Genomic DNA, 26,438 nt, shown 5'->3' with positions numbered 1-26,438 from the left:
AGCAGCCCACATGCCTCGAACACAGGTTTTTAAAAATTTCCTGAAGGATAATAGTTTAGGGGCCACCTTGAATGCAGCAGGAGTGAGTTTGTGGCTCCAAGGACAAAGCTTTTGCCACCCCAGGTAGCCCGCTTGAACCTTGGAAGTACTGCAAATTTGGCAGAGGCGGACTGCAGGGTCCTAGTTGGTGTGTGCCAACTGAAACTATTTTGGAGGAAAAGAGGACCCGAGCCATTCAGTGTTTTATAGGCAAAGCAAAGGGCCTTAAACTTGATTCTATGTCTTATCGGGAGCCAGTGCAGTTTTCTTAGGGCATTGGCAGCGGAATGGTATTTAGGGATTTTGAAGATTAGTCAAGCAGCAGCATTCTGTAAGGTTTGTAATTTGTTTAAAACATATTGGTGGCCGGTGAGAAATAGACCATTACAATACACTAGATTAGCCATGACCAAGAGTATTTTGTAAATGCGTTGGGATGAAGAGTAAAATCTTTTTGGTCGTCTTCAAGGTGAACCAGGTAGAGGAAGTCACAGCATTCACATGGTCTGAATAGTATGTCATTTATCAGAACCCCCAGGTTCCGGGTTTTCTTTGCCGTAGTAGGTAGTGGGCCAAGTTCCTGTGGCCAACAGGAGGGAGTGCAAAAGGAGGTCTGGGCTCCGAATAGTAAGACTTTAGTCTTTGCTGAGTTAAGTTTCAAGCACTCACTAGTAATCCAGGATTTGTTAGCGTGTACTTGCATGAAGGGTTCTTGAATTGTTAGTGCTTGTAACTCGCTAACTCGCCTGAGTGAGGTGATAGCAATCAAGAATGCCACCTTCCACGTTAGGAACTGCAGTTCGCATGAGTGTAGAGGTTCGAAAGGAGGTCCCATAAGTATGGTAAGTACTATATTTAGATTCCAGACTGGGGAAAGTGGGTGTCTTGGAGGGATCACCCTTTTAAGACCCTCCATAAAAGCATTGATTGCTGGTACTCAAAACAGTGAAAGGTGTTGCCTGTTCTGAAGGTATGCTGCTATAGCAGTGAGGTATAGTCTTATTGAAGAGTATGCTAGGTTGCATCTTTGAAGATGCAGCAGGTAACATATAATGTTCTGTAAGGAAGCATCTAATGGGTTGATTTTGTTAATGCTGCAGTAAATAACAAATCTCTTCCATTTAGCTGCATAGCATGCTCTAGTAGTTGGTCGTCTTGCCTCCTTAATGATGTTCATGCAGTCTGGAGGCAAGTTAAGGTATCCAAATTCTAAGACTTTAGGAGCCAGATCGCTAGGTTCATCTGATTGGGATCTGGGTGTCTGATTTCTCCATGGTTCTGAGTTAGAAGATGGGGTGCGAGGCGCATCCTTTGATGAGGAACTACTGAAAGCTCCAGGAACGTTGTGTACCATGGCTGTCTCGCCCATGTGGGAGCAACCAGGATCAGTGTTAGTGACTGTTGCCGTAGTTTGCGTGCCACCAGCGGAATCAGTGGTGCTGGGGTAAAAGCGTTCGCAAATCTGCCTGACCAGTTCATCCATATTGCATTGCCTTGTGACAATGGATGTGGGAACCTGGCGGCAAAGCACTGGCATTTTGAGTTTTCGTTTGTGGCAAACAAGCCTATCTGTGGGAGCCCCAATGCCTGTAGAATGGTTGGAGAACTTGAGGGTGAATCTCCCATTCATGTAGTTGCTGGCTGTGCCTGATGAGCAGGTCTGCTATTGGATTGTCTTTCCCTGGGAGGTGTTCTGCCAGGAGGAAGATGTCTTTTGGAATTGCCCACTTCCATATGCTCTGTGCCAAGTGGGACAGCTGAGGAGAGTGTGTTCCTCCCTGTTTCTGGATATAGTACATTGCGGTCATGTTGTCCGTCCGGATCAACACAGTCTTGCTGTACAAGTATTTTTGGAATGCTTTCAGGGCTAGGAATATTGCTAGCAACTCTAGTTGGTTGATATGCAGTTTCTTTTGTTTGATTGTCCAGAGCCCTTGTACTGTGTAGTGAAGGAGGTGGGTTCCCCAGCCTGTCAGTGATGCGTCCGCTGTTAGTACTAGTTGTGGAACCGGCTCTTGGAACAGTCGCCCCTTGGAAAGGTTTTGTGGGTTCCACCACTGCAGAGAGTTGTGAGCGCGAATGTCTACCAACACTAGGTCTTTTAGTTGTCCTTGAGCTTGGTTCCACTGCCGTGCTAGGAATTCTTGCAATGGACGCATTTGAAGTCTGGCATGAGAGACAATGAATATGCAGGAGGCCATCATGCCTATGAGCTGCATGAAGACTCGAGCTGGCAGAGAGTGTTGTGGCAGAAATTTGCGGATGAGCATCTGCAGGCTGGCTATCTTCGCTGAGTTTGGGTATGCCTTTGTCACTGAGGTATCTATAGTAGCTCCCAGATATTGTTGTATGTGGGACAGTTGTAGATGCGATTTTGGGTAGTTTATCGAAAAACCTAGGCTGTGTAGCAGCTGAAGTGTTTGAGACGTGTCTCTTGCACACTGTTCGTATGATTTTACTTGTATTAGCCAATCGTCTAGGTACGGGAGCACATGGATGTGTTGCCTCCTGAGATGTGCAGCTACTGTCGCTAAGCATTTTGAAACACTCTTGGAGCCGTAGTTACCCCGAAGGGGAGAACCTTGAATTGGTAGTGTTGACCTTCTATTGTGAACCTGAGATATTTTCTGTGAGATGGATGGATAGGTATGTGAAAATACGCGTCCTTGAGGTCCAATGTTGCTAGGAAGTCTCCTTGCTGTAGCAACGGGAGCACTTGCTGTAGTGTGATCATATGGAAGTGCTCCGATAGTATGTATTGATTTAGGGGTCTGAGGTCCAATAGTGATCTGATGGAACCGTCCTTCTTGGGAATAAGGAAGTATAGGGAGTATACTCCTGTCCCTTGGTGTTGGAAAGGGACTGGCTCTATAGCCTCCTTTTCCAGCATGCATTTCACTTCTTGTTGTAGCAGGGTGATGTGTTCTTTGGACACAGGACTGTGTCTGGTATGTTTGGTGGAGTAGAAGTGAGTTCTAGGCAATAACCATACTGGATAATTTGTCTCACCCACCTGTCCGTGGTAATTACGTTCCAGACAGGTAGGAATTGTTGGAGTCTGCCTCCGACCGGTGTTGGGTGGTCTGGAGGTAGCGTGATGAAGTCACTGTTTTGTGGCAGTGGAGGCTCTGGTGTTATTGCCTCCACGTCCTCTTACCTTGTTATTGTTGCCCCTATAACCTCCTCTGTTGGAGTTCTTGTTAAAGGAACCTTGGGTGTTGCCTTTGTATGTAGATGATGTCTGTGAAGTATTGCCCCGTGAAGCTGCTCTGTATGAGGAGCGTCGAAAGGAACCTCTGTGTTGTTGAAACTGCAATGCACCCATTGATTTTGCAGTTTCTGTATCCTTAATTTTGTCTAAAATGGTGTCGGCTGCAGGGCCAAAAAAGAAGTCTTGATTGACTGGTTGGTTAAGAATGGTGGACTGCACCTCTTTCTTAAAGCCCGAAATACGCAGCCATGCATGTCGTCGTAGTAAAACGCTAGTGTAAATGGACTTGGCTGCAGTGTCAGCTGCGTCAAGCGCACATTTGATGGAGGCGTTTGTAATAAATTTTCCCTCCTGTATGAGGTCATTGGCTTGGGCTTTGAAAGGCTCAGGCAGGTGTTGCATTAAGCTTTCAAGCTGGTCATAGTGTGCTCTGTCATAACGAGCTAGTAGATCTTGTGTATTTGCAATTCTCCATGAATTGGAGGCCTGTCATGCTACCGTTTTACCCAAGGCCTCTAGTATTTTGGACTCTTTATCAGGAGGAGGAGCCTCTCCTGTTATCTGTGAGTTGGCCCTTTTGCGTGCATTAGCCACTACCAGTGAGTCTAATGGTAACTGACCTCTCATATAACAAGCATTTACAATGCAACGGTTTCGCCTTTGTAAAAGTTAGAGCTATTGTCATTGTAAATGACACATTTTTTTATTTATGTGTTGGTTTTGAAAACAGATAAATAAATGGCATTGTCATTTACAATGCCAATAGCTTAATCTTTCGCAAATGTGAGACCTATTGCATTTGCACCCACACGCACACACACACAGAGCCACCCACACACACACAGAGCCACCCACACAGGAGTGAGGGCGGAGGGATGGAGGGAGAGAGCAGCGTGAATCTCTCCGAATCTAATGAAAGCCCTTCCTAAGCCTGATGTATTGCACCTGGCAGTCACTTGGTCTGCTCTAGCTATTGAATAATTGAAAGGGTCTGATCGGGGGGAGGGGGGACCTTCCCGAGGAAGTGTCTCTACACATGTACATTTCCAGGCGGACCTGCTCGGCTCCCCCTCTCTGGAGCAGCTTTAAGTGTTCCACTCTTGGTTGTGTGTCTTTCCTTCCCTTGTTTATTCGTTTCCTGTCCCTTGCGCTCTTTCTATGGCGGGCGTTTTTGCGGCGGTGGGAGGCGCTGTCTCTTCTGGTGACCAGAGAGAGCAGACACGAGGGGCACAGATTGAGCGAGGAAAGAGGAGGGGTGAGAGGAAAAGAGACGGCAGGAGGGGAGAGAGAGTGAGAGAACGAGAGAAACCGAAACTGTAAGAGGGAAGAAAGAAAGCTGAGAGGGAAAGATGTGGCGGCGTTTGGTGAGGGGGCTCGGCTCTCCCGTCCAATCGGAGAGCAGCGGGCTCGTTTTCGGTCGCGTTGGTACCAGCAAGGTACGGGGCCCTTCGTCGGGGGTTTACTGATCCCGGCTCGCGGTGGTGAAGCTGCACACGGGTTATTTTAGTGCGCTCTGCTCGGGGAAGGCTCACAAACCTTCAGTTTGCACCAAACACGTGTCGATGGATTCGGGGGCGTTCCCGGCGTCGCGTGACGTCGGCAAAAGCCAAAGAATCTCGGGAACGCCCCCGTGTCTCCTCCGGCCATGACGGACGCCTCTCTGTTCCAATGGCTAGCCTCCATTTATGGAGCTAGCCAATGAAACAGAGGGAGGGACTAAGAGTACACACTAAGAAACATAAGATTTCTCTGGAGGCGGAGCCTAACGGCTCCGTTCCCCAGCGAAACCTAAAAAGGGAAGTGTTGCAAGCTTACAAGAAAACCACAATCTGACTTCCTGCTCTAGGGACTCACAGCAAAACCACTCGCGCCTTCCCCGAAGGAGGGGCGGGCGGTGGGGCCGCGGAGTCCGTGAGGTCGAGTTAGCGCCTCAGACTGCGAAGCAGCGCTGTAGTCTTCTTAAGTCACCAAAAGCACTTACAATGCCAGGCTAGAATATACGTGAATACCTTGAATTATGGGTGCATCCCGTCGAGATATCCATCTAGCCTTTTTCACCAAACACGGGCAAACACGTCTTTAGCCCTCTTGTCACTCTTTAACAACGCACGTCACCCAACATAAATAGAAATGATGGTAAAATAATACATGCTCCTGTTACAGCATCAAGACCTCGACAAACTATCTCCATGCTAAAAAAAATCCAATAGAAATACTATGAACTACAAAAATAAAAATACAAACCAAAAATGTGTTCTGCTCAGCTGACAGCTACTACAAGAACAGTATCAAACACATGCTTTTGCAGTGTGTCGAAAAATCAAACATTTAAATAGAGTTACAGATTTGAAATCTTATTGGTATTGCCATATCGAGTACTATCCTATCCCATCGCAGTCTAAATGGCAACAACCTATCCCCATTGCTCATATTTCCTACATCACGTTGTGGGTTAGATACCAAGCCAAACAGAAATTAGGATTACTCGATTTTCGCACAATGAAACAGTGGATTTAGTTCATGCCAAGCCTCTTGATCCCCCAACTAATCTTTTGCCAATTGAAACACTTCACCTTATGTGGGGCGCTGAAGTGCTTGCCTTCATAAGCACTATACTACACCATGTCGGTAGTGTGGATAGAAGGTTGTTCTTTCGGTTTTGATTCCATGTGGGAAGTGCTTCCATGTTGTGCGTAACGACCACTGAGTTGCGGTTATCATGGTATGGGACACAAGGCGTAGCAGTGTGTTGGATGATGAAGCGTAAGAGGCAGACGTGCAGTTATTTGTTTTTTACCATGCTGGTACCTTGGAACTGCTCCATATGTCCCTTTAAAGCGTTTCATGTGATCTAGTGTGGCTATCAGATTAATGTGGCGCTGGCACTCCCCAGGCTTGCCCCTTCATGCACAGGTGGAATATGCGCAAGCAGCATGGCGTTCTGGGGATATACCTATAATCAAAATACACAAGAACTCATTATACAGTCACGCCCAACTGTACTGGTGCTATGCAGTGAGTCACACTAGTATATGCTTCTCTGGAGACATGTTTCCTCACCAAAATGGATCACTGCCCCAAGTCCTCTATAAACCAATATAAGCAGTGCTCCAGGCTTACACAATCCAAGTACAGAGACCAAGCCTGAGCATCAGGTCCAGATCTGGGCATGAGTCACAGCATATTTTATAGTACTCATCTGGAGAATTGTGTGCGGTTCTAGATGGCACACATGGAGCATCATGACCAGTCCTGTGAAATACATCTCCAGGACGATAAAGAGAGACTGGAGACAGACAACAAAAACAAGACAACCATAAGGCCATAAAAGGGACATTCATACGCCAAAAGGAAATATAGAAGACAGGAAGGTACAAAACTGGCAGGCAAAGGCGTCAGAGAATAACACAGGACACTATGAGAGTCAAAGTTCAGATGTAACAGCACTAAAGGTCTGCATAGAACGAACACGATTCAGACAATAAAGATATGGTCACAGGGTCTAGGAAGGATGATGGAGGAACATAACAAGGAAAGGAAGAATAAAGTCGTAAACTACTTATGGTATACTTATAAAGCGAAGGCAGGAAACATGAAGACTTTATGGGGCACCGTACTCTTTTCGTCTACACACTGTGCTACACCGCTACACCTATTTCACTTCCCCTCTCTTTAAACACTACCTCGCCGCTCCAGTGACAACGCCCATTACCTTCTAGTCCACCCACACTGCTCGAGATACCGCTCACTTCTCATGCCCTCTCCTACTACAGCTCCATTCTTGCCTTTCCTCTCCACTCCTCATTCTAATGCCTTCACGAGTCCCCCCACCCATTATGTCATCAACTCGGTGCTAACGCTTTACATGCCCATTTCCTGGACGTTGCCATCTCCTGCACCTTCGCCTCATCCTGATCATAAATGCCTCCACCGCAGCCCTCTAACCAAGTGCAGCACAGAGTTATGACCCCAGTGTTGTTCACCCACCCTGCTGCCCCTCCAGCCAGTGCTGGCCACAATCCCCCCCGTGCCACGTATCCCTCCTCCACCTGGACTGCACCCACGGGGCTCCACTCCCTCCTCTGCTCTCCCCCTCACCTCCTTCTCGGTCGCTGTTACTTCAGACTTCAAACACTTCCGGCACCCACCGCCCTCCCGGCATCCCCGGCGTGGCTTACTAGAGGGTGGGGCAAGAGGGGTGGGTGACAGGAGGGTGGGCTAGGCACGCAGGGTAATGTGGGGCCGGAGGGGAATAGGAGGTGTGGAACAAGCGAGGGCGTGTAGGAGGAGGAGTTACTGAAATATCATGGGTTGGTTTTATGGTCGGGATATGATACTTTTTCAATAAGAGGGCAAGTGTTGTGCATCAATAACTGAGTGGTGTGGACTGCATGAAGTTACTACGGAATCTAGCATTGTAGACCGAGAGACAGGGTCTGATTAGAGGATTAGAATTTCGCGCTTTGTAATAATCTGCCTATATTTGAAAAATACTGAATAATTATTATCAAAATGCTAAAACATGTTCTTCCCACCAAAGATGGCCGCTTCCAGATCACAGCGACGCTTGTCCCTTTTCCATTCGTACCCTTTAGCGAAGGCGGGATCTCAGACAAGCTCCTCGGCCCTTATAAGGTCTCAAACAGCACTTCAGAACGAAGGGTTTGGCCATCGAAATTACGATTTATTTAGTCACTATGCTGGTACCATCTTGGGAGGGGATCACTTTTCTGTTCCTCCCTCACCAAGGGTTTTAGGTAGTTATTGCGGTTGCGCGCCGGCCATTAAAGATTGGGTTTAAAAAAAATTGTTTCTGATGTCTATTTGCAACATTTTGACGTACTGCTGCACAGTGGACAGCTGTAAGAAATGGTGAAACATACCTAACTAGTACTTTTATACGGCACAGCTACTTCGTTTTTCAGGTCCCTCGGCGAGGTCAGGTCAGTCTTCCCCGGGCCCGGCGGTGATCGCGGTGAATTCTCGGCTCCTCCAGTCGAGCGGGCCAATCCAGACACGGCAGAACGGGCGAGCCTCCAAAGCACCCGGGAGTCAGCCTATGGCAGTGCGGCTCCCGGGTCAGCACCTACCTTCCAGTTTGCCAACTTATTTCCAGAGGCGCGCGGAGTTGTGTGGAGGGAAAGTTAATGAACGAGAGAAGACACGGCTGTACTTAAAATCCCTCCGGTCTGGAGTGCTGGAGAGGAGGCCGAGACTACTCTCGCACTGGCCTGTCGTCATTTCTCTGCTCATTAGGACGATGGCTTTTAAATCCAGGCGTTTCATTCTCTAATACTGAGCGAAAACGAGAACATTAAGAATTGTCCTCTGCTTTCAAGCTGGTAGCGTACTTATTTGTGTTAGTTTACTTCCATGTTTACTTTCAGTGGCTTGGCAAGGGTGCCATCGGTCCAAACGCAAACAATGGAAAGCACCCTCGCCACCAGCAACAACAACAGCGGTTGGCTATTAAAATACAGCCTTATTTGGGATGTACAGAGCCCCATGCTCACCTGGGTCCTGGTGCCACTGCGCCTGTTGCACTACGCCCCTGTTGTTTACCTTTCCCTTCCTTCCGGCAGCCTGGGGATTTCCGCCAGCGTGGGAGTGGGAAGGATTTGCTTCAGACGACAATTAATACACAGACGCGTCTTTTCACTCCTCTCTTCGCTTGTTCTATTCTGTGTTTTACACCCTGGCTCATGAGACGTTAACAGACGGTTATTGATACAAACAACCCCCTCCCCCCCCCCTTCTTCTCTGCGTGTCCTGCTATAGGCCGCGAGAAAGACAAATTCCCCAGCTTGGTGCCAACGTGCGCTGGCTGCCTGCTGACGGCCGGTTACCGCGATGATTTACGGCCCAGCAGAAAGGGATGATATTGTCAGGGCAGCAATCTGGAAAGATAAGACAGCACACCCGCGAGGCCTGCGCTGGGAAACCACCCAGCGCATCTGAAGCTGCGCCACCGAGTCCCCGCTCCCTGCGAGAGGCGACCAATCAATTGCTCTCAGATTACACGCGATCTCGATTACTTGAGCTCGCCGGTAATCTGTCCCCGCTGACAATGGCAGCCCCTAGATTTATGTCAGCGCCCCTCACCTGTCCGGCCCGGTGACAGCGGAGATATTTCAGCCGCTCGGCGGGGCTGCTGTCGCGGTGTGCTCCTTGCTCTGAATCCGTGCAGAGCCAGGGCGTGAGATTGAGCTGTGCCCTGCAGAGCAGGAGGGCGCGCGGCACCCGCTCAATCAGACAGCCGGACTCTGATGTATGTGCACCTTTCAGGGAATGCAACTTTCCTCCTGGTTTTCAATGGTGGATCCCGGCAGATAAGTGTACATTGAGTGAATATAAATTAAAACGGACGGCGGGAGGGGGCGGGAGAGGACACAGGGGGCGTGAGGGGGGAGGGGGGCGGGAGAGAACACGAACGGCGGGAGGGAGGCGGGAAACGTGCCGGGGAAAAACATGCCCAGGACAGCAGCAAGCACGGCCCGGCCGGAGGAGACTCGGGGGCGTTCCCGGCGTCGCGTGACGTCGGCAAAAGCCAAAGAATCTCGGGAACGCCCCCGTGTCTGGTCCGGCATTGACGGACGCCTCTCTGTTCCAATGGCTAGCCTCCATTTATGGAGCTAGCCAATGAAGCAGAGGGGCGTGTTCAAGTCACCCATTCTAGAAACTACAGATTTCTCTGGAGGAGGAGCCTAACGGCTCCGCCCCCCAGCGAAACCTAAAAAGGGTCTGTAGGGGCTGCTCTATATTTCTTTTCAATCCTGGGATTGATTACGCGTGCCCTGGATATATCTTTAAATATATCAGGCGCGTGTTTTAATACCCCCTTTAGCATAGGAAGGGTTCTGACATTTTTCTCTGAAGTAGGGAATGTGTCAAATAAAAAGTCTTCGTCTATGGGGTCATTGTGCATATCTACGTTGTGGTACTGCACTGCCCTGTCTATTCACTGGTTGAAGACAATGGTGTCGTCAGTAGGTGACGGCTTTGTTGGGTATGAGGAAATGTCAGGGATTAGATGCGTGTCATATGGATCAGTTGGCTCTGCCCATGGCTCATTTTGAGGGTTAGGATCCTCTGGATAGTCATAATCATGCTGAGGATCTTCTCCTGTGTCGCCCTCATTGTCCCCAGAGGGAGAAGGAGAGTAAGGAGCAAAAGGCGTAGTAGGCATAGTGGGACAGAAAGGAATGAAGGGTCTAGAGGGAGAAGTCACAAAGTCCTTCTTCTTTAGAGGAATGGGGGAATGAGAGTCCGTGTCCAATGGTCTCTTCTTTCTGTGTAGGATTGTGACTTTACCAGTCTCAGGATTTATATATATTTTTGCCTGGTCGTCTGATGGATCTGGATGGAAGAGTTCTTCTTCCACTGTCCGTGGCTGTGTCTTTGACTTCTCTGGCTTAGTCTGCTATGGATCGACTATTGCATCCGGGTTGATAACCTTTTTTGGTTCGACGACTTTCGGTGCCTTATTGCTTTTTCTCGGCTCGGACCCTTTGTTCGGGTTGACGAGTGATTGCAGATCGACCGGGTCTTTAGGTTCGATACGCTTCTTGTGCTCGACAAGTTTTTTCGGTTGACTGTCTTTTGTCGAGTCGATGGCTTTCTTCGGATCGACCGGTCTTTTTGGAGCACTTGTCTTTGGTTCGATAGCCTTCTCCGGCTGGACCAGAGGCTTCGGTACGGCGCCCTTTACGTCAGCGACCTTCTTCGGTTCGGCGACCTTCGGCACCGCGGCCTTCTTTGGGTCGACGGCCTTCTTCGGTTCGGCGCCCTTCGGCTCGGTGGCCTTCTTTGGCTCGACGGCCTTCTTTGGCTTGACGGCCTTCTTTTGTTCGGCGCCTTTTGGTTCGACGGCCTTCTTTAGTTCGGCGCCCTTTGGCTCAACGGCCTTCTTCGGCTCGACGCCCTTAGGCTGTACAGCCTTCTTTGGTTCGACGCCCTTCGGGTAGACGACCTTTTTGGGTTCTAGAACCTTCTTAGGGATAACGTTACTTAGCCCTGGGGTTTCGGAAGGCTTAGTCTTTGGTTTCGGAGCCGAGCCGGACGGGGGGCTGCTGAATGTTTCTTTGGATCTTGGCTAAGGCCTTTAGGCAATGCCTCGACCGGAGCCTTCGGTAACGCGGTAATCGATGTCGGGGCAGTGTACTCACGATTTGCCCCGGTGAGATCTCGTCATCGGAGTCCGAGTGGTCCTCGGCGGTGACGATCTCTAGGTCCGAATCTGCCGCTTCTGGAAGGTCTTGGTCATCATCGAATATGTTCTCTGGTTCCGGTGCCTGCCGCTGCATCTCTTGCCTAGCGGCCCGTGGAATCCGGATGGTTTTCTTCTAATGGAATTGGGCACAGGCTGGGCAGGTTTCTTCCTTATGGTCTGGTGATAGACACTTGTTGCATACTGAGTGTTTGTCAGTATGCAGGAACTTGGAGCGGCATTGTGGGCACCTTTTGAACGGGCTCCTTTCCATCGACAGCAGGCCCACGTGGCGTCGAAAAGGCCCAACGGCCCGCGTCGACGACCGGTTCGAGATAGAAAGATCGATCGAGTCAATAAGTACCGAGCGAGAACATAACCGTCGAAGTCGAAGGCCTTTTGGCCTTTAGAAAAGTTTAGTTTCGATTACGAAGTTGGAGTATAGGAATAACATCAGAACCCAATGGCGGAAAAAACCAATCTGAGGATGGAGAAGATGCCCATGCGCACTGTAGTCCAGGGGAGGAGTCACCTATTTCGTGATACTTCGAAGACTCTTCCAGGACAACAAGGTGCAATCATCCGGACCCAGCACTAGGCGGCGATCTATGCACAGATATGAATTCAGCAGCCCACATGCCTCGAACATTATATTGTGTCTTCACACAGCAGGATAGAAAACACTGAAAGAAAAACAGCTTTGAGCATAGCGGAGATCCCCCTACTTGGAATAAGTTGCGACCAAAATAAGTAATTTAGAGGCACGCCTAGGACTAATGACAGAACTAGTGGGAGATGCTGATGTTGAGTGATTGGGGTTATGATCAGCAACAAGAGTTACTCAAGGTAGCACTTAGGAAAAAGGAGCACTGACTAGCGCTCTTACACAGCACACACTGCCCCGCTGGTTAAAACCTGTCTTTATTTTGCAGCTCAATTGAAGCTATTGAAGCAAAGAAAGCACATCATCACCACAGCAATCATCCGCCACAGCCTGGCTTCTAAATTCCTTACCTGGTGGCAGCTGCAGTGTGTGTCCAGTTTTGGCACACCATCCAACGGGGTGGATATCTGGGCTATCTGCATCAACCCAGAAATCAAAGAATGAGCTCCAGCCATCGAAGTGGATCTAAAAGAAAGGTTTGGCATTTTGCTTAGAAGGGGGCAACTTTGGAGAGTACAAGATATAAAAAGTACTTCACAGTGCTAGAAGACCTTTCAGTCTAAAGTGTGCATTACCATAAACAACCAACAGAAGTCAAGTGTATATTATATACACACACAAAAAGAGGTAGGTTGAAGCATTCTTCTCAGATACATGCAGGGGCGGCCTTAGGCATGTGCAAGCTGTGCACCTGCACAGGGCCACCAAACCCCAGGGGCCACCACACCAATATATATCCTTAATATATTAATCCTCTGAGGATGGATACATATTTGTGTGGCGGCCCCTGGCAGGGATTTCGCGGCCTCCAGCTCTGTTCCACTTCCAAACACCTTGACCCCCCCCTCTTCACCGGCCTCCGTGCTCCGCCCGACCCACTCTTCCGGGACCCCTATCTACTCTCCCTGCCCAGGGCCGCCATGAGCCTAGAGCATTATTTTCAAAGAACAAGGGAGACCCAAAGGAATATCACTAGGGACCTTGGGCAGTTACGTATTTCAAAAGACAGTGGTCCCTAGTAGTTCAGGGATTAGGCAGAATTGATGGACATACACTCAATAGTCAGTATGACCTTTGTCCAGCAGGACAGGTTTTTATTTTAAGAGATATGGAAAACATAAAAGGATTTTTTACAAGGTGGGTACAACCAGTAACCCACAGGGGACAAGACAAAACAGGGGGGTAAACTTGACGCAACAAAGGCGGTCTGTGCTAGTATCTCAGTGAACAGACAATGGTAAAGTACAAAGCATCATTGTGGACAATTTTCTATTTGTAGGGTACATATGATGCTACTATGTCGACGGCGTTTCGATGCCTACACACAGATACATGGCATCTTCAGGACAAAGAATTAATTTGTTTGTCTTGAAAGCATAACAGTTTTTTGGGGCCAATATTGTGGTCCACAAAGTAGTCTGTTAAGCAGTACAGAATCGATTCCTGCCATTTTGTATCCTGCATAGACAAGGAGCAGCCAAACCAGGAATGAGACACGATTGGTCCGATCTCGTATTTAGAGGCTCCCTTGCCCTGGTTTGGATACTATTGTGCTCCTAAACCCTTCATTTTCCTTACTTGCTTTGATTCCAAAAGCATAGGTACTATGACATCTGAAAATGACCTGTGAGGCACTGTCTGCAAATGTTCCGCTTTTAAACATGTCATTTTAGCCGATACACGGCATAATTGTTTGTGGGTAACACAGGACTTTAGCAGTCTTTACTTAAGGCTGCATTGCCGATCCACGGCTTGATTATGTTAAATGAATATCATATTTATTGATGAATTTGTTAAATGTTGAAATGCATGACAAATGAAATTTCTAACCGTTAACCTTAGTGGGTTTTGTTATGAAATGAAATAATTGTTGACCGGCATCTACCGTGTTAAAATGGCGCTCACATTATTAGAATGACGCCAAGTCCGTCCTCTATTACCCCGAGACACGTGACATGTGATGTTTTAATAAAATATGGCCGCCAGTATTTTTGTTTAGAACTTACGACACTGACGAAGGATGTAAATCCGAAACGTGTTTGTCCTGAATAAATTGCTGTTGAGCTACAGAATCCTCGCGAGTGCTTTTCTTTCCTGAAGGATAAGAGGGAAGTTTGGAGCTGGGATTTATATCGCGGTACGCCACCGCGTTTACTGCACCCGACCAGGAAGTGCCCCGCCTATGGTGTGTGGAGGAGCGAGATGTTAACAGCGGAGGCACCGCTCTGATCCGGATCGAGGGGAGGATTGAATCTTTTCGGCGGAGAAGAACACCGAGACAACCAAGGCAAGCCGCACAACCATACGGTAAGCCGAACGGTGTATACTAACCCCTGACGCTATCCCGTGACAGAGTGGGTCGAGAGGCTCTTATCTCACAGCAGTTGTTTGAAACTCGGTCACGCCCTCCGGGCTCGGAGGAAACGTGCCGACAATCCCAAACGCACTAGCAATGTACAGTGTGAATGAAAGAAATGAGGCGGCTGCCAATATGTTCAAAAAGAAAAAAGGTACAACGGACCGCACCAATACTCAAGCGAATGTGACCGACAGTGTCTCTAAGGATTTAGTGACATTATTCAACAAATTGGAGAAAGCAAGTGAACGAGAGGTGCGAAAATGGTGGGAGGCCACTTCCCTTCAAAACTACATAGAGGTATCAAGAGTACCGAGGGGGTTGAGAATATACACGGTCCCAGCGTATCAAAACCCAGACCCCAAACTCTTAGAGGCGTGGGCAGCGCACACAGCAGCGTCCTGCAAAGGGATGCTAGAAATTTTGGTCCAGTTTGCATGGAGTGATCGCGATGCAGCCATTAAAGAAGTTGAGCAGATTGAAGAGCAACTAAAGAAAAACACTGATGTTGCAACCATGGATAAACTAAGAGATGGGATGAAAAACAGACTAGCGAAATATGAAACAAAAATTCGCCAACGCAAAGAAGAAAAATTTGACCGTGATGAGAGAGACTATGCTTTGGGTCGCATTCTCACGTTCTCTAAAAAGTATGACCAACCCCGAAAAGACATGGCTAAGAACAAGAATGCTGCCAAGGGAAGAACAACAAGAGTGGAGACCTCCGAATCGGAGTTGACGGATGCAGATCAGTCAGGAGATGAGGTACCTGGACCCTCAACCGATATTGAGGAAACTCCTTTTCAGCAGGAATATCAAGTACTACAACAGACATGGCTTCGAGGGGGAAAGACCAGACCCCCAGAAAAATCAGAAGAACAAGACGAGGCGGCAGGAAAGGGAAGAGGTCGAGGAAAAACACCTCAACCCACGACCAGAGTCACGAGAAGCCGGAGAGGCAGACGATGGTGAAGACCGGTGAAAACCTAACCATTGTTAACCTAACAAATAAATCACTGACCAAAACTGAGGAGTCAGTATTGAAGTTAGGGTTAACCTTCTGCCCACAAACGAGTTTTGAGTTCACACAAACAAAGATAGATCTGTTTAAATTTACTCGTGGACTGAAACTCCATAAATTCTTTAAACTGAGACCAACTACGAAAGAAGCCAAACTTCTAAAAACACAAAAACAAGACATGGATCTGTTATCTATCAATGAACTAACGACCCTGGAAATTCTGGAGAATCTACGAAAAGATGAGGATCTTACCGTACCTGAAACGGAACAAACTTTGAGTCAGAGGATAAGAAATGTGGGGATAGATCAAGATGCACCCACTAGTGGACTCAAGTCCCCCTCCCAGTTTTATCCTGTAATGCCACATGATGCCATCGACACCTTTACAGAGGCGGTCACGAAGGACCTTATGAAACTAAGGATGACATCAAATGCGACCAAGAACTATAACAATGAGAACCTAAATAAGGATAAAAAAAAAGCGCTGAAGAGTCTGAAAGAGGATAAAGACACTATATATAAACCTTCAGACAAGGGAGGAAATATAGTCCTCATGACACGAAAGTATTATGAAGAGGAAGCATACAAACAATTAAAAAACTCTGATTGTTATGAAATATGCACACCATCTATTTACCAAGACAGTATTCGGAAATTCCATGCTTTGATTAAAATGTGGCATGACAAACAGATGCTTGATGGGGATGAATATCTGTTTTTAAACACTCCTGAGCCCACCCTACCAACTTTTTACCACCTCCCCAAAATTCACAAGAATGAAAGAGAACCACCGGGCAGACCCATAGTGTCCTCTCTGGGGAGCCTGACTGAAAATCTCTCTAAATTCCTCGACCATTTTCTGTTTGATACGGTGGTTAAATTAAAGTCCTACATAAGAGATACCACTGATTTTATTGGTCGTATTGAAAAAATCACGTGGCAACCAACCTATTGCATGATGGTACTTGATATCACAAGTCTGTACACTAGCATCAATCATGCGGCGGGTCTATCAGCCATTAAATACTTCCTAGACAAGAAATCCATGAGATTTGCCACCCATAACTCCATGTTGTTGGAACTCATTGAATTTTGTTTATGTAACAACATATTCACGTTCAATGGGGATTTGTTTAGACAAACATCCGGGACCGCGATGGGTACCTGCTTCGCCCCCAGCTACGCGAACTTGTTCGTGGGCTGGTGGGAGGAGCAGGTAGCCTGGTCTAGGGTGAATCAGGAATGGACCAACAAGATAGTGGCATGGCACAGATACATTGATGATCTGTTTTTAATCTGGGAGGGCACTACAGCAGAAGCCGAGAAATACATAGGAATTTTAAATAACAATGAAGTTAATCTTCATTTCTCGGGGGAAATCAGTACCATTGAAGTCAGCTACCTTGACCTGAAAGTATCTATAAAGGATGGGATAATAAACACCTCCTTATACAGAAAACCCACTGCTGGGAATAGTGTTCTGCACGCGGACAGTGGCCATCCTCAAAAACTAAAAGATAGTATCCCCTATGGGGAGTTTTTGAGGTTAAAAAGGAACTGCTCGAGTGAGGACAGCTATAATACAGCCCTCAAAGGAAGCATAGATCGCTTTCAGGCTAGAGGATATAGGACCACACTGTTAGAGAACACACGCAGAAAAGTTCAAGATCTAAAAAGAGAGGATTTGCTAAAAACCAAAGAAAAGAGTAACAAAGATACAGGGAGATTTAGGATGATCACCACTTTCTCCAAGGAGTCCAATAAGATAAGGAACATTCTGAGGAAAAACTGGCATATACTGAAGACAGATGCCGTTATTGCCTCAGACATTCCTGTCCATCCCCTCATAACCTTTAGAAAAGCTCGTTCCCTGAAAGATGACTTGGTTTCCAGTCATCTAGAGAAGTCCCCAACCAAAACCCAAACCACCCTCAGGGAAATGAAAGGATTCTTTCCTTGCGGGAAGTGCAAAGCCTGCGTAGCAAGTAAAAGAGTGAGATCATACAAGGTAGAGGGCATGAGGCAAAATAAAGAGATTAACAAATTCATGACCTGCCAAACTAGCTATGCAGTGTATTGCCTTGTGTGCCCCTGCGGACTGAAGTACGTGGGGAGCACCATCAATATGGTTAAATTGCGGATATTGGAACACATGCGGGCCATAAAAAACAAAGACTTCAGCTATCCTGTAGCACGACACTTCTCCATTAAACATAACAGCAACAGGGACCTGTTGCAGTATTATTGTTTGGATTATTTACCAGCAAACATCAGAGGGGGAGATCGTCTACTTAAACTTAGGAGGCTGGAGTCACGTTACATTATAGATCTGGGAACCAAGATTCCAAAAGGGTTGAACAGTGGGGAGGAATTGGCCATCCATTTGAATAAATGAAACACTATGACATCTGAAAATGACCTGTGAGGCACTGTCTGCAAATGTTCCGCTTTTAAACATGTCATTTTAGCCGATACACGGCATAATTGTTTGTGGGTAACACAGGACTTTAGCAGTCTTTACTTAAGGCTGCATTGCCGATCCACGGCTTGATTATGTTAAATGAATATCATATTTATTGATGAATTTGTTAAATGTTGAAATGCATGACAAATGAAATTTCTAACCGTTAACCTTAGTGGGTTTTGTTATGAAATGAAATAATTGTTGACCGGCATCTACCGTGTTAAAATGGCGCTCACATTATTAGAATGACGCCAAGTCCGTCCTCTATTACCCCGAGACACGTGACATGTGATGTTTTAATAAAATATGGCCGCCAGTATTTTTGTTTAGAACTTACGACACTGACGAAGGATGTAAATCCGAAACGCGTTTGTCCTGAATAAATTGCTGTTGAGCTACAGAATCCTCGCGAGTGCTTTTCTTTCCTGAAGGATAAGAGGGAAGTTTGGAGCTGGGATATATATATATATATATATATATATATATATTCACTGAAAAAACCATAGGTTATAGACCATATATAGTTAGGAATTTGCATTTACAAAACCTTGAAAATTCACTGAAAAAACCATAGGTTATAGACCATATATAGTTAGGGATTAGCATTTACAAAACCTTATTTTACTCGCACAAAACCATTGAAATTTCCATATATAGTTAGTTGCACTAACTATATATCGCGCACCCGCAATCCACTGCTGATGATGTCACATATTACATCATTCATGACATGGTCAGTGACATCACTGATGACATCTCAAATGACATCACTGATGACATCACTGATGACAACACCCAGTGACTGTATGTTTCTGTAAAGTTAAAATATGTCTTACATATTGAAGAATGAGTGGATGTATAAGTGTCTGGATGAAGGATTTAGTAGGTGCATGACTGACTGTATGAGTGAGTGATTAAATGTGTCTCACTGAGTGCATGGGTTAGTGACTAAACTGTCTTAATTTGTGCATCATTATGTCTGTTGTTCTGTAAACTGCTGCATGTGTTGATCAGTAGCTATATGAGTAACTATATGGGTTATTGATTGGTTGCCCAAGTATTTGTATGGGAGACTGAGTGTGTGTGTGGGTGGCTGGGAGGTGTGTGACTCTGTGCATAGATGTGTGAGCAGTTGATTCACTATATGTATGGGTTCAAAAGTGCATGTGGAAACAGCTGTATGGGCGGTTGACTGTCTGCATGAGTGTATTGGTGAGTGAATGGATTTCTCAGTGCTACATGTCAAAGTAAGTACATATGTAAAACACAGTACATGTGAGAGTTGACATATATAAATAACTGTGCATAAGAGCCAGTGAATGTGTGAGTGGCTGTATGGATCATTGTGAACATGTATCAGGGATTGTATAAGAGAGTAAATATGTGTTAGTATATGTTTGAATAAGTAAGGTTATAACTGTATAGTTGAGAAAATGGAGGTGTGATTGATTCTTTGCATGACTGACTAGGTGTGTGAGTAACTCCATGGATAAGTGACAGTCTGTGAGTGTCTGTTTACACTGATTGTATCTAAGGTTATATTAGAGTCTGAAGATGTTCATTGTATTATCACATAAATTATATCATCAGTGATGTGATCAGTAATGTCAAATGAGATGTCATCAGTGATGTCATCAGTGATATCATTTGAGATGTCATCAGTGATGTCATCAGTGATGTCACTGACCATGTCATGAATGATGTAATATGTGACATCATCAGCAGTGGATTGCGGGTGCGCGATATATAGTTAGTGCAACTAACTATATATGGAAATTTCAATGGTTTTGTGCGAGTAAAATAAGGTTTTGTAAATGCTAATCCCTAACTATATATGGTCTATAACCTATGGTTTTTTCAGTGAATTTTCAAGGTTTTGTAAATGCAAATTCCTAACTATATATGGTCTATAACCTATGGTTTTTTCAGTGAATTTCATTGGTTTTTTAAAAGCTAATATCTATAGCTGTAAAATATATTCTTTATTACGTGACGTATCACGTAGCCACGTGAGACGCCTCATGACGCGTCGCATAAACGTGACGTATCGTCTCTGCAGCGCAAACAAAACCCGTAACCTAAGCGCGCCGGAGCACGCTTACAGATATATATATATTTTTTTAACCTTAATTAGACAAAATCCACACGTGCACATATCTTGAGGCCTTGCAAAGGCACATCAAACAAACAGTCCCTACAATTTTGCCAAGTTTGGTGGAAATCTATTCCTTTAAATTTTATTTTACTGTTTCTCTTGGTTTTCCCCTTGTTACGCTTACCGGAACGCTACCCGGTACGCAAACCGGACGCTCCAAAAACACAAGATGTCGGACTCCCGTTACGCTGCCGGTTAGCTGCCCGGTTGGCGTACCGGGAAGCGCCTCTACCGCGAATAATCGCAATTTTTTTTTCTTTTGCCCCGCGGGGAACTTTAATAGCCCCCTCATCAATCCTAGGGGGTCAGGAGGGGTCTACCTTACCGCTTTCCTTCATTTACACCTTTTTTTTTCCACCTCTTGTCTCTCGATCCTACCGAGAGACAAGATGTCGGCCGCTCCGGACTGTTTACAATGTTGACAGCCAATCAGCTTCTCCTCAGACTCCCGTTACGCTGCCGGTTAGCTGCCCAGTTAACTGCCCGGTTCGCGTACCGGGACGCGCCTCTACGGCGAAAAATCGCAAATTTTTTTTTTTGCCCCGCGGGGCACTTTAATATCCCCCTCATCAATCCCAGGGGGTCAGGAGGGGTCTACCTTGCCCCCTTTCCTTCATTTCCCCCTTCGTTTTTCAAGAGGTTTTTCACCACCTCTTGTCTCTCGATCCTACCGAGAGACAAGATGGCGGCCGCTCCGGACTGTTTACAATGTTGACAGCCAATCAGCTTCTCCTCAGACTCCCTTTACGCTGCCGGTTAGCAGCCCGGTTCGCGTACCGAGACGCGCCTCTACGACGAAAAATCGCAATTTGTTTTTTTTTTGCCCCGTGGGGCACTTTAATATCCCCCTCATCAATCCTAGGGGGTCAGAAGGGGTCTACGTTGCCCCCTTTCCTTCATTTCCCCCTTCGTTTTGGCCTCCTCTTGTCTCTCGATCCTACCGAGAGACAAGATGGCGGCCGCTCCGGACTGTTTAGAATGTTGACAGACACCGGAGAGCCAATCAGCTTCGCTCCGCAAAGTTCCGTTACGCGAAAAGTACGCGAACCGGAGCGCTACCCGGGACGCTGTCACAGATATATCTGTTTTTTAAAATGTTAATTTCTCAAAATCCACTGGAGCACATATATTGAGCCCCAGCAAAGGCACATCGGGCTAACAGTCCCTACAATTTTGCCAAGTTTCGTGCAAATCCATTCAGCCGTTCGAGCTAAAAGTGAGGCCAAACGCCCTATGGAAAACTCAATGTTAAAAACGCGTTTTGGGACCCCCCTTTTTTCTCGGCCCCCCCTTGACGAACCCCCCCCAAATTTTCAGGGGCTGCTCAGAAACAAAATGTGCCATTTTCCTGAAAATTTCAGCCGATTCCGTCCACAAACCCCAAAGTTATTAGACAGAATTTTCAAAAGTCCCATAGAGAAAAAATCCTAACTATATATACCTACTGGCGGCCGCCAGTAGGTAATATATATACATATATAACATATATTTGTTAATTGGTCTCTGATTTATTTTTGCGTGTGTGTCTCATTTATTGCCTCTGTGAGTACAACAAATGTTTAGCATCACCCTCTGACATGCCTAACTGCTCGTCAACACTACCACAAGAGAGCATTTGGGATATAACTTGTGCCTCTGTAAGCCAACTGGGGTTTGTTTGGACTGTTTACACAGTGTACCTCGTTTAGATCCCCTACATAAAGAGCCAACTTCCTACAAGCAAATATTTGTGTTACATACTCATATGCTCAAGATTTTTCTTAGGGTCTAGCACACTAGTAGCTATTTATTCTTCATGCTATTTTACTCTGCTTTGTTGTTGTTGTCACCTTTTTTTTTCCACCTCTTGTCTCTCGATCCTACCGAGAGACAAGATGTCGGCCGCTCCGGACTGTTTACAATGTTGACAGCCAATCAGCTTCTCCTCAGACTCCCGTTACGCTGCCGGTTAGCTGCCCAGTTAACTGCCCGGTTCGCGTACCGGGACGCGCCTCTACGGCGAAAAATCGCAAATTTTTTTTTTTGCCCCGCGGGGCACTTTAATATCCCCCTCATCAATCCCAGGGGGTCAGGAGGGGTCTACCTTGCCCCCTTTCCTTCATTTCCCCCTTCGTTTTTCAAGAGGTTTTTCACCACCTCTTGTCTCTCGATCCTACCGAGAGACAAGATGGCGGCCGCTCCGGACTGTTTACAATGTTGACAGCCAATCAGCTTCTCCTCAGACTCCCTTTACGCTGCCGGTTAGCTGCCCGGTTCGCGTACCGAGACGCGCCTCTACGACGAAAAATCGCAATTTTTTTTTTTTGCCCCGTGGGGCACTTTAATATCCCCCTCATCAATCCTAGGGGGTCAGAAGGGGTCTACGTTGCCCCCTTTCCTTCATTTCCCCCTTCGTTTTGGCCTCCTCTTGTCTCTCGATCCTACCGAGAGACAAGATGGCGGCCGCTCCGGACTGTTTAGAATGTTGACAGACACCGGAGAGCCAATCAGCTTCGCTCCGCAAAGTTCCGTTACGCGAAAAGTACGCGAACCGGAGCGCTACCCGGGACGCTGTCACAGATATATCTGTTTTTTAAAATGTTAATTTCTCAAAATCCACTGGAGCACATATATTGAGCCGCAGCAAAGGCACATCGGGCTAACAGTCCCTACAATTTTGCCAATTTTCGTGCAAATCCATTCAGCCGTTCGAGCTAAAAGTGAGGCCAAACGCCCTATGGAAAACTCAATGTTAAAAACGCGTTTTGGGACCCCCCTTTTTTCTCGGCCCCCCCTTGACGAAACCCCCCCAAATTTTCAGGGGCTGCTCAGAAACAAAATGTGCCATTTTCCTGAAAATTGCAGCCGATTCCGTCCACAAACCCCAAAGTTATTAGACATAGAATTTTCAAAAGTCCCATAGAGAAACAAGCATTGGAAATGCAATAGGTCTCGCACCATTAGAGTTAGTGCTTTTAGAATTGTTTATGGGTTTTTTTGGTAAATGTTTAGCATTTTTGTTTCCTGTAGCCAATGCTAAAGAATTACAAATAAAAAAAGCCATAAACATTTCTAAAAGCTCTAACTGAAATGGTCTGAGACCTATTGCACTGTGTGAGGGTGAGGTGTTGAGGGTGAGTGAGGGTGAGCGTGAGGGTGAGTGAGGGTGAGGTGTTGAGGGTGAGTGAGGGTGAGTGAGGGTGAGTGAGAGTGAGGGTGAGTGAGAGTGAGGGTGAGTGAGAGTGAGGGTGAGTGAGAGTGAGGGTGAGTGAGGGTGAGTGAGAGTGAGGGTGAGGGTGAGTGAGAGTGAGGGTGAGTGAGAGTGAGGGTGAGTGAGAGTGAGGGTGAGTGAGAGTGAGGGTGAGTGAGGGTGAGTGAGAGTGAGGGTGAGTGAGAGTGAGGGTGAGTGAGAGTGAGGGTGAGTGAGGGTGAGTGAGAGTGAGGGTGAGTGAGGGTGAGGGTGAGTGAGGGTGAGTGAGGGTGAGGGTGAGTGAGGGTGAGGGTGAGTGAGGGTGGGTGAGGGTGGGTGAGGGTGAGGCGTTGAGGGTGAGGTGTTGAGGGTGAGTGAGGGTGAGGGCGAGTGACGTGTTGAGGGTGAGTGAGGGTGAGGGTGAGTTAGGGTGAGGTGTTGAGGGTGAGTGAGGGTGAGGGGGAGTAGTTGAGGCTGAGTGAGGGTGAGTGAGGGTGAGTGAGGGTGAGGGTGAGTGAGGGTGAGTGAGGGTGAGGGTGAGGCGTTGAGGGTGAGGTGTTGAGGGTGAGTGAGGGTGAGGGCGAGTGAGGTGTTGAGGGTGAGTGAGGGTGAGTTAGGGTGAGGTGTTGAGGGTGAGTGAGGGTGAGGGGGAGTAGTTGAGGCTGAGTGAGGGTGAGTGAGAGTGAGGGTGAGTGAGGGTGAGGGTGAGTGAGGGTGAGTGAGGGTGAGTGAGGGTGAGTGAGGGTGAGTGAGGGGTTGAGGTTGAGGGTGAGGTGTTGAAGGTGAGTGAGGGTGAGGGTGGGTGAGTGTGAGTGAGGTAGTGAGGGTGAGGGTGAGTGAGGGTGAGTGAGGGTGAGGGGGAGTAGTTGAGGCTGAGTGAGGGTGAGTGAGAGTGAGGGTGAGTGAGGGTGAGTGAGGGTGAGTGAGGGTGAGTGAGGGTGAGTGAGGGGTTGAGGTTGAGGGTGAGGTGTTGAAGGTGAGTGAGGGTGAGGGTGGGTGAGTGTGAGTGAGGTAGTGAGGGTGAGTGAGGGTGAGTGAGGGTGAGGGGGGGTAGTTGAGGCTGAGTGAGGGTGAGTGAGAGTGAGGGTGAGTGAGGGGTTGAGGGTGAGTGAGTGAGGGTGAGGAGGTGAGGGTGAGTGAGGGTGAGGGGTTGAGGGTGAGTGAGGATGAGTGAGAGTGAGGGTGAGTGAGGGGTTGAGGGTGAGGGGTTGAGGCGAGACCTAAAAACCTGACGATCGTAGGGTTTAGCAAGATTTTGGGGGTGAATGTAAAGAGGCTTGATGTGTGCATAAGTGCCTCTCAGGCAATACTTAGCATGAGCCCCTTCCCCTCCAAGAACACACCCCCACAGAGTTATTTTAAGTTTGCACAGCTGCATTTCATGTCCAGATGAATACTGAGAATGATAATTTTTCATCACTGAATAGAACTGATGTAGCTTATGAAAATAACACACAGTTTAAACAAACTGGAGATATACCAATAAAATACATCTATATTATTATAAATAACACCACTATTGTTTCATGGCGATCATGTCCGTAAAGGAAAGTAATTTGTGTTACAGCATAAGCGTTTAAAGAGTTTGCAATTGTTTCAAGACTATTTCTATACCATTACTGTGCAACGTTTCTCTACACGGACATAACCGCTTTACTCGCCATTAGAAAGTGACACAGACTATAAGGCAATGAAATATCACACTGAAAACGTGCAAATGTCACAATTAAGACTGAAAACTTGGCAACTTTGGACAATGCGGGGGTGGGGTGCCGTGCAGACTGAATACCTGTACCAGTCAGATCCTTCAAGACTGACTCTTCGGCTGTTAGCATCAATTTGCAAATCCCCGCCTCAATACCTCAAGTGATTGTAACATTGTTTGGACACGGGAAGTCTTTTTGCAATAAAGCTTATTTGATTCTACAGCCACGATTTCTACTGAAGACGGAGGGAAGAGAGGGGAGGAGAAATGCGACACGGCGGGAAGGGGAGGGGGCGGAGCTGATTGGAATTGAATTGGTTGAAGTGTGAATTTTTTTAAGTGGGTGAGGGAATGTAACACTGGTTTGGCAGGAGAGACCACTGGGACAGAAGCAACATAGCAGGGCTGGTGGAAGCAACACAATTGCAGGTACGGAAGGAACATAGTAGGTAGGGGGGGGGGGGCGGGGGGGGGGAGTGTTGTAAAGCAAACGGGTGACCGAGCAGTGAGGGGTGGAATAAAGCAAACTGACGAGCGAAACATGAAGCAGGCAAGGAATACTACTGGCAAGAAAGCAACCTGGAGGAGGTGAGGCACAGGAGTTCCAGCAGCGCATTACTGAGGCAGATAAGGGTGAAGCACATGTCAGGCAGCGCATTACTGAGGCAGGTGAGGAACGGGAGCAGGCAAAGCCCAGGTCAAGCAGCGCATCACTGAGGCCGGTGAGGGAGAAGCACATGGGTGAGCAACATGTCGCATGGCAGAGGGGGAAGAGAAGTACATGCGGGAGAGCAACACCGAGCATGGTGGAGGGGGACGAGAAGTACATGCGGGAGAGCAACACAGAGCATGACGGAGGGGGAAGAGCAGTACATGAGGGAGACCACTGCAAAACACTTGCTCACTCTGACTGCGTAACAAAAATGGTGCATGAAAAGGGATTTGCGGACGGATGCAAGTAAATGCAGCCATGCTCCAGGAGAGGGGACAAATGCAAGAGGAAGTAAAGCCTACAAGTGAACCAATAAGAATGGAGCAAATGTAAATGACCAAGCAAGTCAATGATATGCGATGGACAGGTTGGAGTCCACTTTAAGCCGACAATGGTTCTTTTTGCGCACTCAAAAAAAAGGAGGGAAGAGAGGGGAGGGGGGAGGAGAAATGCGACACGGCGGGAGGGGGCGGAGCAGGTAAAATAAACAAAGAAGATGGAGGGAAGAGAGGGGAGGGGGGAGGAGAAATGCGACACGGCGGGAAGGGGAGGGGGCGGAGCGGGTAAAACAAGCAAGTGTTTATTTACATGAAGCTAAAAATCAACCATGAAATATAAACGTTAACGTTTTTCGCATTAAAGCACTTCGACATGACACCAAGCACAACAGAATAATAAACGCGTGCCTGCAATTTGCAAAAAAATACAAGACGGAGGGAAGAGAGGGGAGGGGGGA

The 26,438-nt window shown here is 47.2% G+C and overlaps 1 protein-coding gene across 4 annotated transcripts in view; it reads right to left on the bottom strand.

Moving 5' to 3' along the window:
* Positions 1-26,438, bottom strand: part of L3MBTL3 (L3MBTL histone methyl-lysine binding protein 3) — a 713,216-nt gene that overhangs the window by 171,140 nt on the left and 515,638 nt on the right. For all 4 annotated transcript variants that reach the window (XM_086957521.1, XM_086957523.1, XM_086957520.1 and 1 more), the window contains exon 15: positions 12,471-12,585. In XM_086957521.1, coding sequence (XP_086813647.1) covers positions 12,471-12,585 — 115 coding nt within the window. The remainder of the gene's footprint in view (positions 1-12,470; positions 12,586-26,438) is intronic.

Source organism: Lissotriton vulgaris, chromosome 2_1 (genome assembly GCF_964263255.1).
Source record: "Lissotriton vulgaris chromosome 2_1, aLisVul1.2, whole genome shotgun sequence".
Taxonomy (NCBI): domain Eukaryota; kingdom Metazoa; phylum Chordata; class Amphibia; order Caudata; family Salamandridae; genus Lissotriton; species Lissotriton vulgaris.
The sequence above is the reverse complement of the archived record's forward strand: the minus strand, read 5'-3'. Positions and strand labels throughout refer to the sequence as shown.